The 13514-nt window shown below is 37.9% G+C and overlaps 1 protein-coding gene across 13 annotated transcripts in view; it reads right to left on the reverse strand.

Moving 5' to 3' along the window:
• NAALADL2 (N-acetylated alpha-linked acidic dipeptidase like 2) overlaps positions 1 to 13514 on the reverse strand; it is a 409871-nt gene that overhangs the window by 58214 nt on the left and 338143 nt on the right. For all 13 annotated transcript variants that reach the window (XR_005257965.1, XM_038145641.1, XM_038145644.1 and 10 more), the window contains one exon: positions 7046 to 7141. Coding sequence is in view for 12 of the 13 variants with exons in the window: in XM_038145641.1 (XP_038001569.1) it covers positions 7046 to 7141 (96 nt within the window). In the remaining variant the exon portion in view is untranslated. The remainder of the gene's footprint in view (positions 1 to 7045; positions 7142 to 13514) is intronic.

The following is a 13514-nucleotide window of genomic DNA, read 5'->3' on the forward strand; positions in this document are numbered from 1 at the left end:
CATCTTGAAGATTTTTATCACTGAGAATACATCAGGTTTGTCATACACAACCAGTTAAAAAACCATTCAGAATGAGAATTTCAAGTAAAGATTATCTGCCACTGGGATCAGATTTTCACAGCACATCTGCAATGAAGGCATCAAAGAGCAGGAATTTGAAACAGGTCCAGCCACTCCTCTTAGTGCCACACAATGTAAAATGCAAGTAGAGAATTCCATGGGGCTGCACATTGAAATCTGAAGTTTCAGCTATTTCTTTTGGCTCTTGACCAGGATTTAAGGGCTAAACTTAAATAAGGGCAGACATTACTTTGTGCCTAATTTATACTTTAAGGTTCCTTCAGGCATCCAATTGCTCAGCTCAGGACATAATATGCTGGTTCTTAGGAGCTTTTGCCCAGGACACACAGCTCATGCATCATCTAGGTGTTTAATTTTGGTCCTACCCTCCCCCCCTCTGGATGGCTCCAATCCCAAGAAATGCTCAGCATCAAGAGCACGGCTGCAGAAAAGTTCAGCCATCACTTTGCTGCCAAAATAGGTGTCCACATTAAAAAATGAGATCAAAACCACTATGGATTGGGCTAAGTCTCCTAAGAAAATCTGTCATTTTAAAATTCTTTAAGACAAAGTCTTGAAAACTTGGTTTTGAATTCAGGACTGAGCTCATGAAGCAAACTTCAGTGTCTGTAAACTTCAGCATCTGCAATGTGATCGTAGCTGTGTAATGGAACAATATAAAGAAAAACATGTCTAGAATACACTGTAAAACTGTACACAAAGGAAGTTACAACTATGGTCTAAAAACCAAAACAAAGAAACATCCACTTTAGCAGCTGTATTTCCCCAGGTCTTTCTGCAAGTTGTTTGCAAAACCAGCTAATTAACTCTTAGTACGGAAGCAGCCATTTCCATTCCTTGTCACTTGAGCACATACTAAAGTTCCTCTGACTTTACCTCATATTCACTCAAATGTAAATTGGAATACACTAAATTAAAAAAAAAAAAAAAGAAAAAAAAGTAGTTACTACGTTATTGTTAGTAAAAACTTAATGTTTTAAGAGGAATGCACTGGGGAAAGAGCTGTCTGATTTGACATCTTTGTCAAAAGATCTGTAGACAGAAAAGAGCTCCTACAGAGAGCTGCTACAACAGACAAGGTACTTTTAGAGTACCCAAAGGAACTATTCCTCTAGAATGTTGGCATCTTCTTTAAAGAAAAATTCATCTTCCTTGTAAAGCCACCAATTCAATACATGTGTGCCAATAACAAATGCCCTACGGTAGAACTGGTGCTAAAGAATGGATTAATAAAATTAGAGTCTGATAAATTCACTAACTAAGCGTGTGAAGAACGGGGTAGTGGGAAACAGGGGAATATTCAAACAGCTGCAGGCATATTCCTACCTATTAGAGAAGCAAGCTTCAGATTTGTTTTTTTTTAGGTTTGTTCAGATTTAAAGCTGTTTGATTTTAGTGATTGAATACAAATCAAATTATTACATGATTCCATAAACATATGTATTGACTTTCCTTAAAAAATGCATGCACTTGTCCAATTGTTTGACATCCCTCACAGCAACTTATGTTTTTGAAATAAAAGCAAAGGATGTACAGTACTCATTACACAGTAAAAAGCCACTACTGGGCAAACTGAAAACAATCTTTTGACTTGTGCAATAAATATACAGTAGCTTCTTTGTACAGTCATGATCCTCAACCAGGAGACAAAACCTTTCCAAAAAAATAAGACACCTGTCACAGACATCTTTGCTGAGAGCCTGTCACCAATGCAGACAGAGTTGCAATCAGATCTAAACCAAAACAATGCATGGCAAAGGAAGGAATTGCTGTGGGAAATGTAGTTCCTTTCCAAGGCAGGTAAGTCCCATGCATGTGGCCTCAGTACAGAGAAGAAAAAATGTTCAGTTGGTCACAGCTAGTAGCTGAAATTTCAGCAAATTCCAAATATTTGTTGTATTACACCTTCAGAAATCTAGCTCCAGCTTTGAAATGTTCCAGTCTTTGTCTACAGTGCCAAACAAATCAGATTTTTCAATTTAATTCTGTATTCAGGGGAGGAAATGAAGTAGTTACTCAGTTACTGTAAGTACCACTTTTGATTCACAGTATTTCATTTTCTTGTATCTAGAATGGGGATTAAACAATGCTTCCTCTCACTCCTACCTATCTTCTTTTGCTTATTCAGATTGCTGTAATTCACAGTAAAAAGGGTGTTCCATGAGATGTACAAAACAACATCAATCCTGGCTTTCTATCCTAAGATTTAGGATGATACATTATGTATCAGCTTATGTGTTTATCCTGTGGTTTGATTGGATCAGACGGAGCTGACACATTTGCCTCCTTCACTTAAATTCCAACCTTAGCTTGAAAAATGATGCAATGATTTTTTTTTTCCCTTTTACTGGCACTTGCAGACAAATCTTAAAAGTAGCCAAGTACAATTTAGGTCTAAAAGAGGACTTCAGGAACTAATGGTTTTGAAGAGCAACCTGGTTAAGAAACATTTTGATAGAAGCCAATGATAACCTTTTTAAAGAACATCTTCTTATTGCAATATCAAAAACACTTTAGGAATGTAGAAATAATTTTCTGTTTTCAGTCAAAGAACTGAACAGGTGAGAATGTTCACAGACAATCCACAGGGATGGTTTCTACACATGCCATGCTACTAATGGCTGCTATATTTTTTTGTTGATTTTTCTCTTATTCATTGAAACCACAGCTCCTGGTTGTTCAGATATTTTCATAGTTGCCAAAATTCTCTAAGCTGAAAGCATTACATTCCAGCGACTCAAAAAAAACCCCCAAAAAGCGCTCAGAAACAATCTTGTAATAACAGAGCCTCGACATCTTCCCACCACCTCATGAATATATGTCACAGGAGGAAATGTAATTAGTTCTGTCCTGTAATAACTCTTCCATTTTGAAGGAAGCATATTAGCATATCAGCAGAAAAGATATGGAAAATTTCAGAGGGTAGGGGAATAGAGCTGTTTTTTAATACCTGACTTAACCAAGTGGAGCTGTGTTGGATGGTACAGCTGGTTCATCAAATTTTTACCAGGGGTTCTGCAATTTCAGCTTATTTTTATTACCTAGTCTTTATCCATCAGAGTTCAAGTATAAAGTGCAAGAGTCCTTGAGGCTACTTGCTTTTAGGAACAAAGAACTACTGAAAAATTCCAAGCATATCTCCCCTAACTAGGCTGGAGCAGATAGAGAATATGCTGTCTGGTCAAACATAGTGTGACTGTCTGTCAGAAAACCTCATGTCTTTAGCAGAAAAGTCACTTCTCTCATATCTAATCCCCAGACAGCTTTTTTTTTTTTTTTCCTTTTGAATGTTGTTACTTTCTTATTCACCACAATTAACAGAATTAATTACTAGTTGCAATTACCAAGCTACTGTACCAGGTTTTATCACCAGATTTGCTCTTGTTTTTATTGCTGCTGACAACAGCCACAGAATAAAACACACATTGGTGGAAGGGAGTTTTCAGCAGGTTTGTATTTACCCTCTGCTTGAACTGGATTATATGTTCTTTCATGCATGAAGGCTAAAGGTAAAACAAAGAGTCTCACTTGTGTGCTTAAGAGAATATGTGCTAAATCAAACCATTCCTGTGAAATATGGGTGCCTGTGCTGCTTTGCAGGAAAACACAAAATTTGGGTTTTGTTTGTAATCACAGTGTCACCACAGACAACAGAGTTGTGCTTTGAACATCTCAAATGCCATCAAACCATAAATACCAGTAGGATTCTCAGAGCCAGTATATGAGATGCTGGACAGGAAAAAAAGGCAAATTATTTAACTTAGGGAGTGACTACAGCAGCTGGCACATTACACTGCACCTATGCTGCTCCATCACCTTGGGGCAGATGAGAGATCTGAAAAAAAACATGAATTGCTGCCAGCTGTGGGAGGACAAAGGGAAAAATTAAGAGATGCCCCAAGTCATAGCACAATTTCTCAGCCCAAAACCCCATGTTTTCATGTGTGACAGGGCACACAAATGGTAGCCCAGACATTTCTGGTAGATTCACAACAAGGTCAAACTCCACATCTAAAAATTCAGTATCAACAGTAGACTGTGAAATATGGATACTGATCAGGCCCCCACCTTGGTCCTCCCTTCACACACTGAGACCTGTTCTTCTGCTTTGTTAACCTCATCCAGCATCTGTCACCTACCCCAGTCCATATTCCTGCTTGTTGACTGGGGGCTTGAATAATTCATTTTGAAAGAACAAAATCATAATGTAATTCATCTCCAAAGAGACATGAGAGTTCTGCTGGTCTGTGCAGAATTTGTGCCTTTGATGAAGAGACTGAGAGGTGATGGCAAAGTCTGGCACATGCAACTGAAGAGAGGAATTTTAAAAATTACATCAAACAGAATACATCACTGAAGAAAGCTAACTGGAGAAATTACCTGTGAAAATGGACACCCAAAGTGCCACATTTTCATGATGTAAATCAGAGCATGCAGGAGAAATTTCCAGACTGCACTCCACATAGTGACGTGGGGGAAGGCTGCCATGTATCTGCCTGGGCCTTGCAAGGACAAAGGGTTTTCTAGGATATATTTTCAGATGCATCAGACTTCTGTTTGCTCAATGAGATGAGTTCTGCACACACCAAACAAACTCTTTAACACTTTAGGTGCTGTAACTCTGACTGGAATAATATTGTGTCTCTGCTGCTCAAACAATTCTGCCAAATCCTCTGTCTCTACACGGAGGCAATTTCTAAATGAAAACAGAAAATACCTCAATGGAATGTACAGATGTAGAGATGCCTTGATGCAGAAACTATTTGCAGGCCCAGGCACAACCTTTTCAAGAATGATCTGATTCCCAAAAGGGCACAATATAGTAGGAATAACACAGGAATATGAATGTACTCTGTTGAAATGTCTACACCAGGAATAATATGCTGTTAGAAACGCCTCTGATAAAACTCTGCTACACAGACATTCTGTTCACAGTACTATTCTACTGATTCAAAATCGGCAAAATCCCAAAAGTCTTTGGAATTTTAAGAGGTTGAGACCTTCATGTTAATTTAGATATATTGCCTTATCTTGGCATGACAAAAAAACCCCAACAAAAACAAACACCACCCACCAAAGCCAACCAACCAAACAAAACCAAGCTCATTTGGAGACACCATGCAGGAAGATTAAAATACTTGGCAGAGGTAGCATGCACCAAAACACAGATTTTCATTTCTAGAAAGATTACAGAGAAAGAAACTACCAAAGTCATGGATGTCACTGCATTGCCAATTTGAAAGAGTGTTCCCTATATTAGAAAATTAATGGGACTAAACATGGGAAAATGGGACTACATATCCCTTCCATGCTTCAAAGGAACAGACCAGTATGATCCTGTTAGAAAATGCCACAAAAGTCAACATTCTTGTGCTGCACCTTATGTGTGGTCAAAATGTGAATTTCATTTACCAACAGGCCAGCAGTCTCTTCATTACATTTGCATACTTTTCATTCCTTTTGCTTCAGGAAGAGAACCTGCCTGTCATCTCCTTGGAAGTGTTTATATTTGAAAAAAAATAGAAATATCATAGTATGTTACATAAAACCCCCTTATTTCCTTTAGAAATGGAAACACTCCTCCCTCTTGCTGTTTTGTTTAATGTTTAGAATTTAATTGCATTAGAGTAGTTCTACTTTATGCAATTCCATAACTGGAGTGTAGAATAATCAGGTTCACTAATAATTTTCTCAACAGTTATCTGTCAGCACCCATATCTCATCATAAAACCAATTATGTCACTTCTGGTGTGCCTTTCGTGACTTTGGCGCCTGATGGAGTAAAAATCAACATGAGATTATTTCATGGTTCTGGGCAAGTGGCTCCAGTGGCATCCCCTGTTAGGGGTCTGCCATTCCAGCTTTCAGAACTGCATGATCTCAGTCTTATGAGGGTGCTCTGGTGAGCAGACAGTGGGCACAAAAGCATTTTCGAGCTGGTTAATCACTGAATTGACTGGTTACCATGAAACACTGTGCTGAATAACACTGATCAAATTTATTTTAAAATAGCACATGCTTTTCTGAGTGTGCATTTTAAAAAAAGGGAGTTTTATCTGACTTCTGGTCAGGTGGGAAAAACCCTTTTCTGCCACACAAGCACACACTGCTCCATTTCAATACTTGATATTATATACATTATTATATTGAAATTACAAGGTCTGCAAATCTCACTTAAGATGTCACCAGGTTATGTACTGCATCACATTACTGAATGTTTCAGTTCTTTGCCACTGGGAAGCTTAGAGATTTCTCTTTCTTTGAATGCTTCTGATCAGCATGGCTCCCACAGCAATCCATCCTAAATCCACCTTTTCAGTGCCAAGATCTTAATAGGAATTGTTCTGAGAATTGTTCTGACAAATTAGATCTTCTAAGCACTCAGATTACAGATCCATCTGTTTAATAGCTGCATTTCACTCGTTCATTTTTTTCTGCCACATTCAGCAATCTCCTCCTTTTCAATGTCCATGAAATTATGGTACCCACTGACATCAGAGAGCACAAGGCACAGGCAGTTGGTTATTAGTACTTACACCAACCCTCATGTAAAAAAATTACACTCAAACTTTTATGCTGTTATTTAGTATCAACCCATATACATGGAAAAAAACCTAAGAAACACTAAAATCCTATTCCCTAATGGAGATGAAGGGCTTCAAATCATCACAAGCTTTTCCCCCAGCCTGAGTAGTCATACAAGCAAAGCAGACTGTGAGTGATATGCAGTGAAAAAGAAGAATAAAAAGTTATAGCTTCAAATGAAGCATTTGCACGTGAAACTGCTTTGATCACACAAGTTGACCAATGTAAAGAATATTCCCAACGTGGATCCCAGTGAAGAGAACTCCACAATCTTTAACTATATTCAAAGAATTCACAGGGAAATAAATAGATTATATTTCAAAATTATTAGCAAATTAAAGAGTAAAGTATGTATAAATGAGATCTCTATTTCTCTTACCTTTGCAATGGTCTCGTGCAGGCTGAAGGAGGGATCCAGCTCTTCAGTTTTTGTTGCATGTACGGGAAAAAGAGCTTCAGAGAGAAAGCTGGAATTCTGTGAGAAAGAAGAAAGGGGCTTTTTAGGATTCCACATTGATTTCCTCCTTCAATTGGTTATTGGATTTTGTTGATAGATTGAGAAACCCTTCAAATCTTTCTTAAATTTTGATGGTTATGACACTTATTTCACTGATCTCATTAACTGATTCCAACTCCCTGAGAAAGGCAAAAACTTCCCAAGCCTCATTACTTTATTTCTGGAATGGCAGTTATCTCTGTAATTATGCTTCCCAAAGCAGCTAAACATTTTGCCTACCAGAAGAAAAAAAAATACATATCCACACAGCTTTATTCTGAGCTAAGCAGCAATCAGACATTTTATTAACTAGGTTATGATTTAAGTCTTCAGGAGAAATGTAACCACAATAGCCAAGGAATACTCTTTCTTCTTCTGCAATCATCCTACTTCTCCATCCACTGATACCATCTATCTACATAATAAGGGATTTTTGTCAACTTCCTGAAATTATATACTTTAGCTTGACCACTCTTTTAACACCAAACAATCTAATATATTGCTTGTACAGAATATTCATCTCTCCTTGTACTGTGAAAAAAGCAAGACATTATTTGCACATTTGTTGTCACAAGGAAACAAGAAACCAATACCAAGAAGTGGACTGGAAAAAAAGGCAAAACAATACAAAACAAACCTCTAAGCCTCAAAGGTGCCCATATGACTAAAGCAGGCATTACATTAAATTGCTGGTAAATTTGCTTGTTGAATTTTTCTGTAAATTAATGCCTTCATGATCAATATTCTATCAGTATTTCCATGGATTTCTAGGAGATTATTTCTGGTAGCAAACTCCCACCACTTTCTTAAAAAAAAATAAAATATATAATTAGCAGTGCTTCATATAAATTTATGTGTTCAGTGATGCATCTGTGTGTTGCATAACTTGTCACAGAAACATCACAAAAATAAATGAAGTAAAGTTTTCTCTCAGAATTTTTTTTAGATCTCAGGGAGAAGATGCACAAAGTCATTTATTACAAAGATTAAGTACATACTCCAGCATTAACTCAAAACTATTCATCTTTGTTTCACGTTTGCACAGCAGTTTACGGAGCCCTGCCATTTGACTGGGGGGCTGCTGAGGAACACCCTCATTCTGCTGTGGTGGTGCTAACGCTGATCATCATCAGTCACATAAATGCAATCAATAACTTAAAGAGAGTTGCATTATTTATATTCACTCTTGAGTATCTCACTGAGAGTCAGTGGAGGGAGTGACTACCAAATTAGATTTGCTACACAAGGTCAGATTATTGCTAAAGTATCTTTAGAATCTAAAGTTTGGTGGATCAGCTGCGTGGAAAGCAGAGAGGCACTGCTCACCTGGCTTCTCTCCCACCCCACTCCAGAGCCCACCTGGGCCAGGTGAACCAACAGCCTCTGCTGCTGCCTCAGCCTCTGCCTCTGGAAGAACTCAAGTTACACAGACTACAATCAGCAAATTAACCAAAACAACTTGGACATCACAAGTGATGAGTTGTTTTGCTCATGAAGGAATCAAGTCCCTTCTTGCAAAGATCCTGAAAAGGATTGCTGTTTGAAATAACTTGCTGACATCTGAAATCATCCTGCTGTGCACTTGTAAAAGCAAATGTTTAAAACAGCTGTGGCTGCTTCTTTTTTGCCTTTTTTTTTTTCCCCTCTTAACAAGCTCCTCCATAAGGAACTTCTAGAAAGGCCAACTTTGTTTCTCTTGCCTTTTGCTGTTTTTCAAGCACGATGCTCACCAGAGAAAGCTGCATGAGCTTCCCAGCTAACAGAAACCCACTCTTTATCCCAGGGAGCACAGGGCAGAGAGAGGCATCCAGATGATGTTCCAAGAGCACCTCTCAGCATTTAACAGCAAGAGCAACACCTTCCATGAGTTGGAAACTGAATCACTTCTCTGTCGTTGTTTCAAGCTCACAAATGAGTGCTGTATTTTGGCTTTTTTTGAACAGCAATTTGCTAAGCAAATTTCTAGTAAATGCACACCAGGAGAAAGACTTGCTAATCCAAAAATATTAAAACCAACTGTATTATTCCTTTATGCTTTTTAGCCACAGTAGGAGCTACAGCAGCAATTGTTGTCCTCATTCTCTCCCACACTCACCTCCTAAACACAAATCATCACCTCTGCCCCAGCCAGGCATTGGCATCACCCTCACCTTGTTCAGAGGGCAGCCTTCTATGCATTGTGAATGCTCTGGAGATAGCATCAAGTTATGGAAAAACCTTTTCAAGATCAGACTGCTGTGAAACATCCTAAAATTTAGGAGGCCCAACTTCCACTAGTGCTTTGAAGATTTCTGCCTTTGCTTTTCATCACGTTCTGTTAATTTTTCTTTAAGTTCATGGCTACCCAAATGGATTAAGAAGATTTTCTCTTCTGATATGAAGTTATGCTTTTATCAAAAAAACTTTACAATCTACAAAGGATCACCCCAATAATCCTTGAATTCCCAATGAAATTTTTTGGTATCTCTATGAACTCTTCAGAAGAGAAATGAACAAGCATAACACGTACTTGGAAGTGAGTTTCCTTTGTCTTGTGTTCCTTTTGGAATGATCAGTTAACCTGGTCTTTTCAATACTCATTTAATGAAGCATTCTGTGAAATTAGAACGACATTGATGTTCTACTTTTCAAATAATGGGTCACTTCTGATTAAACTTCGATTGAACATTCAACTTTCAATCTTAAAACAAATTGCCTCCTTTTCTTTTTAATTTGAACCCAATTTCCTGCTGCCCTCGGGTCTTGTGACAGTAATTAATTGATTTATGAATCAATTAAATGGAGATCGAAAATGCAGGCTAAAATCTCTTAAAACCCCAAATCTGGCTTACTCTTGCTTATTTATGATGGACACTTGCACTAAAATTCACTTCTGATTTTCTACACTCATTTTTCTAACTTAACTTATCCTTCCTTAACTAATTAGGTGAACAAAATGTTTCACCATTTAAATGTACTAAATTCACCATCCCTTGTGTACTGTCTTATACCTTTAATTTATATGCCAACTTTCAACCAATGCATTTTAAATCACGAATAAAATCCCACAGCACTTCTGGTGATTTAATGAAAAACAGTAAATACCAAAACATGCTTTAGAGATCAATTTTGCTGTTATTAAATTAAAAAGTTTAAAAAAAACATCAAATTTTGCCACACATTGTCTTAGAACTAGAATTATTTCTGCAAATACATGTGATTTTTTTTTACTAGCTGAATCCAGAAGAGATTCTGTTTTCTTGACTATTACTTGAGAAACAGTAAAATTACCAGTTAGAGAAATTGTGAATTTATGTACTCAAATTATGTGGGTAATAATTCCTTAATATACTCTCGTTCCACACTCAAACTCATTTTTCTTGCCTGCTGAATGTTCCCAAGCTTTTACAAGAAGACATCCTTCTGTTCTTAACCTGGTGGACAATACACAAATATCTCCAGAAATATTTTTTCTGGGGGTGGGAGGAGGAGGGGGAGGTGAGGGGAGGCTTTTTTGTTGTTTGTTTGTTTTGAAAGTAACAGGCAGTGGAGGAGGTTTCTCCACTCAGCAACAAAGATGCTCAATCTGGAAAAACAATCTTTAGACTGTAGTTCTTTATCCAGTTTGACCTTGTTAATATTTGTCAGAATTGTCCATACTCAGGCCAGCAATGCCCTTCAGCACTTCACAATATTCATGGCACCAGTTTTATACTGCACAGGAGACAAAAGAAGGCACCAAGAAGAGTAAAAACAGAGAGGAAGCAAGTGAGAGCAGAAAGCTGAAATAAAATTCTGAAATTTGTACAGGTGGGCAAGAGGTATAAATGTGTTAATCTTACACTGCTAAAGCCTGCAAGGCAAATACACAAAAGAAGGATGTAAACCAAGAGAAAAATGTTTATTTTCTTCATACAGACCAAAGAAAAATGTCTAGAAGGTGAGAATTTAGGGGTTGCTTTTGCTGCATCAGGACTGACACTATGCTCTGTTACCTGTCCAGTACAAACACACGCTGAGTGTGTTCCATGAGCTATTAACCTGTTTCACTCTTTCTGTCTTTTTGTAGTACAACAGCACAAAAAGTAGAATTGCAGAAAACTGAAGGATACACACAAATGTGCAGAGTCTGGCAACTGAAACACAAAGTAGACACCGCACATCCTCAGAATCCACCTGGGCACAGGTTCAGCTGGGAGGCTGAAGTCACACAAGGCACACTCTGAAGCTGTGCAGTGCCCAAAATTATTACCCAGAAACCCAGAGGCTTCACAAGTGCACCAGGACTTGTCTGCATCTGTATTCAACACCAGTGCCAAAAAATTGTCATAGCGTGATGGAGAAAGCCCTGCCAGGAGAAAAGATAAAGAGAGAGCAGCGAGAAGAACAAAAACCTCTGAAATCTGCTCTGCAGGCTCTCACTAATTCCTTCTTCCATTTTCCCTAAGTCAAGCAATTGGCATAGGGTGTCCTGGCAGAAAATATACAATTGCATTTCTTTGTGACAGAGTTGTTTCACCTCACCTAGGCTAAAAGGCCATCTCTTTCCCCTTCTTTTTACTGCCTAGCAGGTTGATTGAACAAGAGGTTTGACTGTAAGAAGGATCAAAGAGAGAGTAATGGAAAAGGTATCTCATAGATTAAAATATGGCTTATTATCATCTATCTGGATTACTTTTACTGTGGGAGGGTACTGCAGACTGAAGCAGATTTACTGAAAAAGTAGATTATGTAGAATAGAACAGATTGAAGCCAAAGTGTGGTTCAGATTGAATTGATGAAATAATAACAGGCATATAGGATTTCTCACTAATAAAGGCCCATAGGGCTGCAAATACACTGCAGAAAAGATTTCCTGCCTCTCCATCTCACTAGCAGGGTAGCTTTACCCTTTCTAGCAAATGCTGGAGATATCTAATCAAATATCACCTCCCGAATCCACAAAGGATTAGAAAATAATGTAAAAGTTTGTTTCACTGATGCAAAAGACATAAAATAGGTTCTTTAAAATTATTTTTATAAAGCAAAGCTCTGCAATTCCCACAGCTTAACACGTGTTTGAAGTGAGAATGCCCCTACACTGGAAAACAGGCTTGTCAGAAGGAGTTTCTGACAAGAGTCTTTTCTTCTGTATTTTCACCATTTCAGTTCACTAAAGACCTTTTAGAAAAGAAACAAAAGCACATCTATTTTCTGTTTGAATATTCTGGTAAAGATGTGCAGTGACCTTGCAAAGCTACCCAATGCTGGACAAAATGAGCAAGGCCTGCCAAACAAGACTGCACAAGAATACAGGAGAGGCAGAATTGGAATCACTGCTGCACAAGTTATTTTATTATTCAACTCAACTGCAGCCAGAAAAAACCCAGCCAACAGTCATAAGGAAAAGAATACGAGCACACTTCTCTCATCTCTTTTAATTTAATGTTTTCTTCTTTATGTTAGTAAGTGAATTGAAATAATCACTGTAAAGCAATCACAGACTGCAGCACAAAGAAAGCAACTTTTAGGATGTCAGGATACTTGCCTGGCTTTATTCTTCTGCCGTTTTCCCTTGGTGCTTTTTACATTGAAAGCAGAATCAGCAGTTTAGGAAGGAATGGCCCAAGTCAGAAACCTGAAACCTGACAGAGGATCTTCCCAAAGTCTCAGAACTTAGAAATAGGAAGCTCAGTAAGATTCAGCACATCTCAGAGAGAACAGCTTTTCTTGGTTGTGTTGTGTGAAGGGTGCAAGAACATTTTGTAACATTTTATGATCAATTGTGAGCATTCAAATTATGCAGAAACACAAAGTTCCAGGAAGATCACCCTAATGATGTCCTGCTGGAAGTCATGAATCCCAGTGACAATGTCATTCACAATCAAATATTATCAATGCTTTTGTTTCTTGATTCAATGCTTCCTATTTCCCACTTTAAATTTTAGTGTTAAAAAAAAAAATTACACTGAATGAACAGATCTAAAGTTAGATGCTAGACAGATGTTGTGTAGGTGGGAGGCTCACCACATTGCAGTAATAACTGTGTTTTGCTAAGAATAATAATGTCTTCAAGACATTATTTATCAGAAGCCTTATTAACCAGTTCTGCAATGTCCATGATAAGATATATCAAATATTGCAAATTTTATCAGTGAGATTGCATCACTGACCCAAACCACAGCTGTTTGATTGTCCAGTGATCTTGATTTTTTCCCCTAAAAAGACAAAACTGAGTGCCACACTACTAATATCTACTGGCACAAAACAAGTTTTGATACTTATTCCAGATATTCTACCAGAAGATTTTTAGTTGGTCAGTTGAATGCAGCCACTCAGAAGGACAGTGGTAAAACATTACCGTGAATGCAACAGACTATTTAATTCTCCAGGG

The sequence above is a fragment of the Motacilla alba genome, chromosome 9, assembly GCF_015832195.1.
Source record: "Motacilla alba alba isolate MOTALB_02 chromosome 9, Motacilla_alba_V1.0_pri, whole genome shotgun sequence".
NCBI classification, from domain to species: domain Eukaryota; kingdom Metazoa; phylum Chordata; class Aves; order Passeriformes; family Motacillidae; genus Motacilla; species Motacilla alba.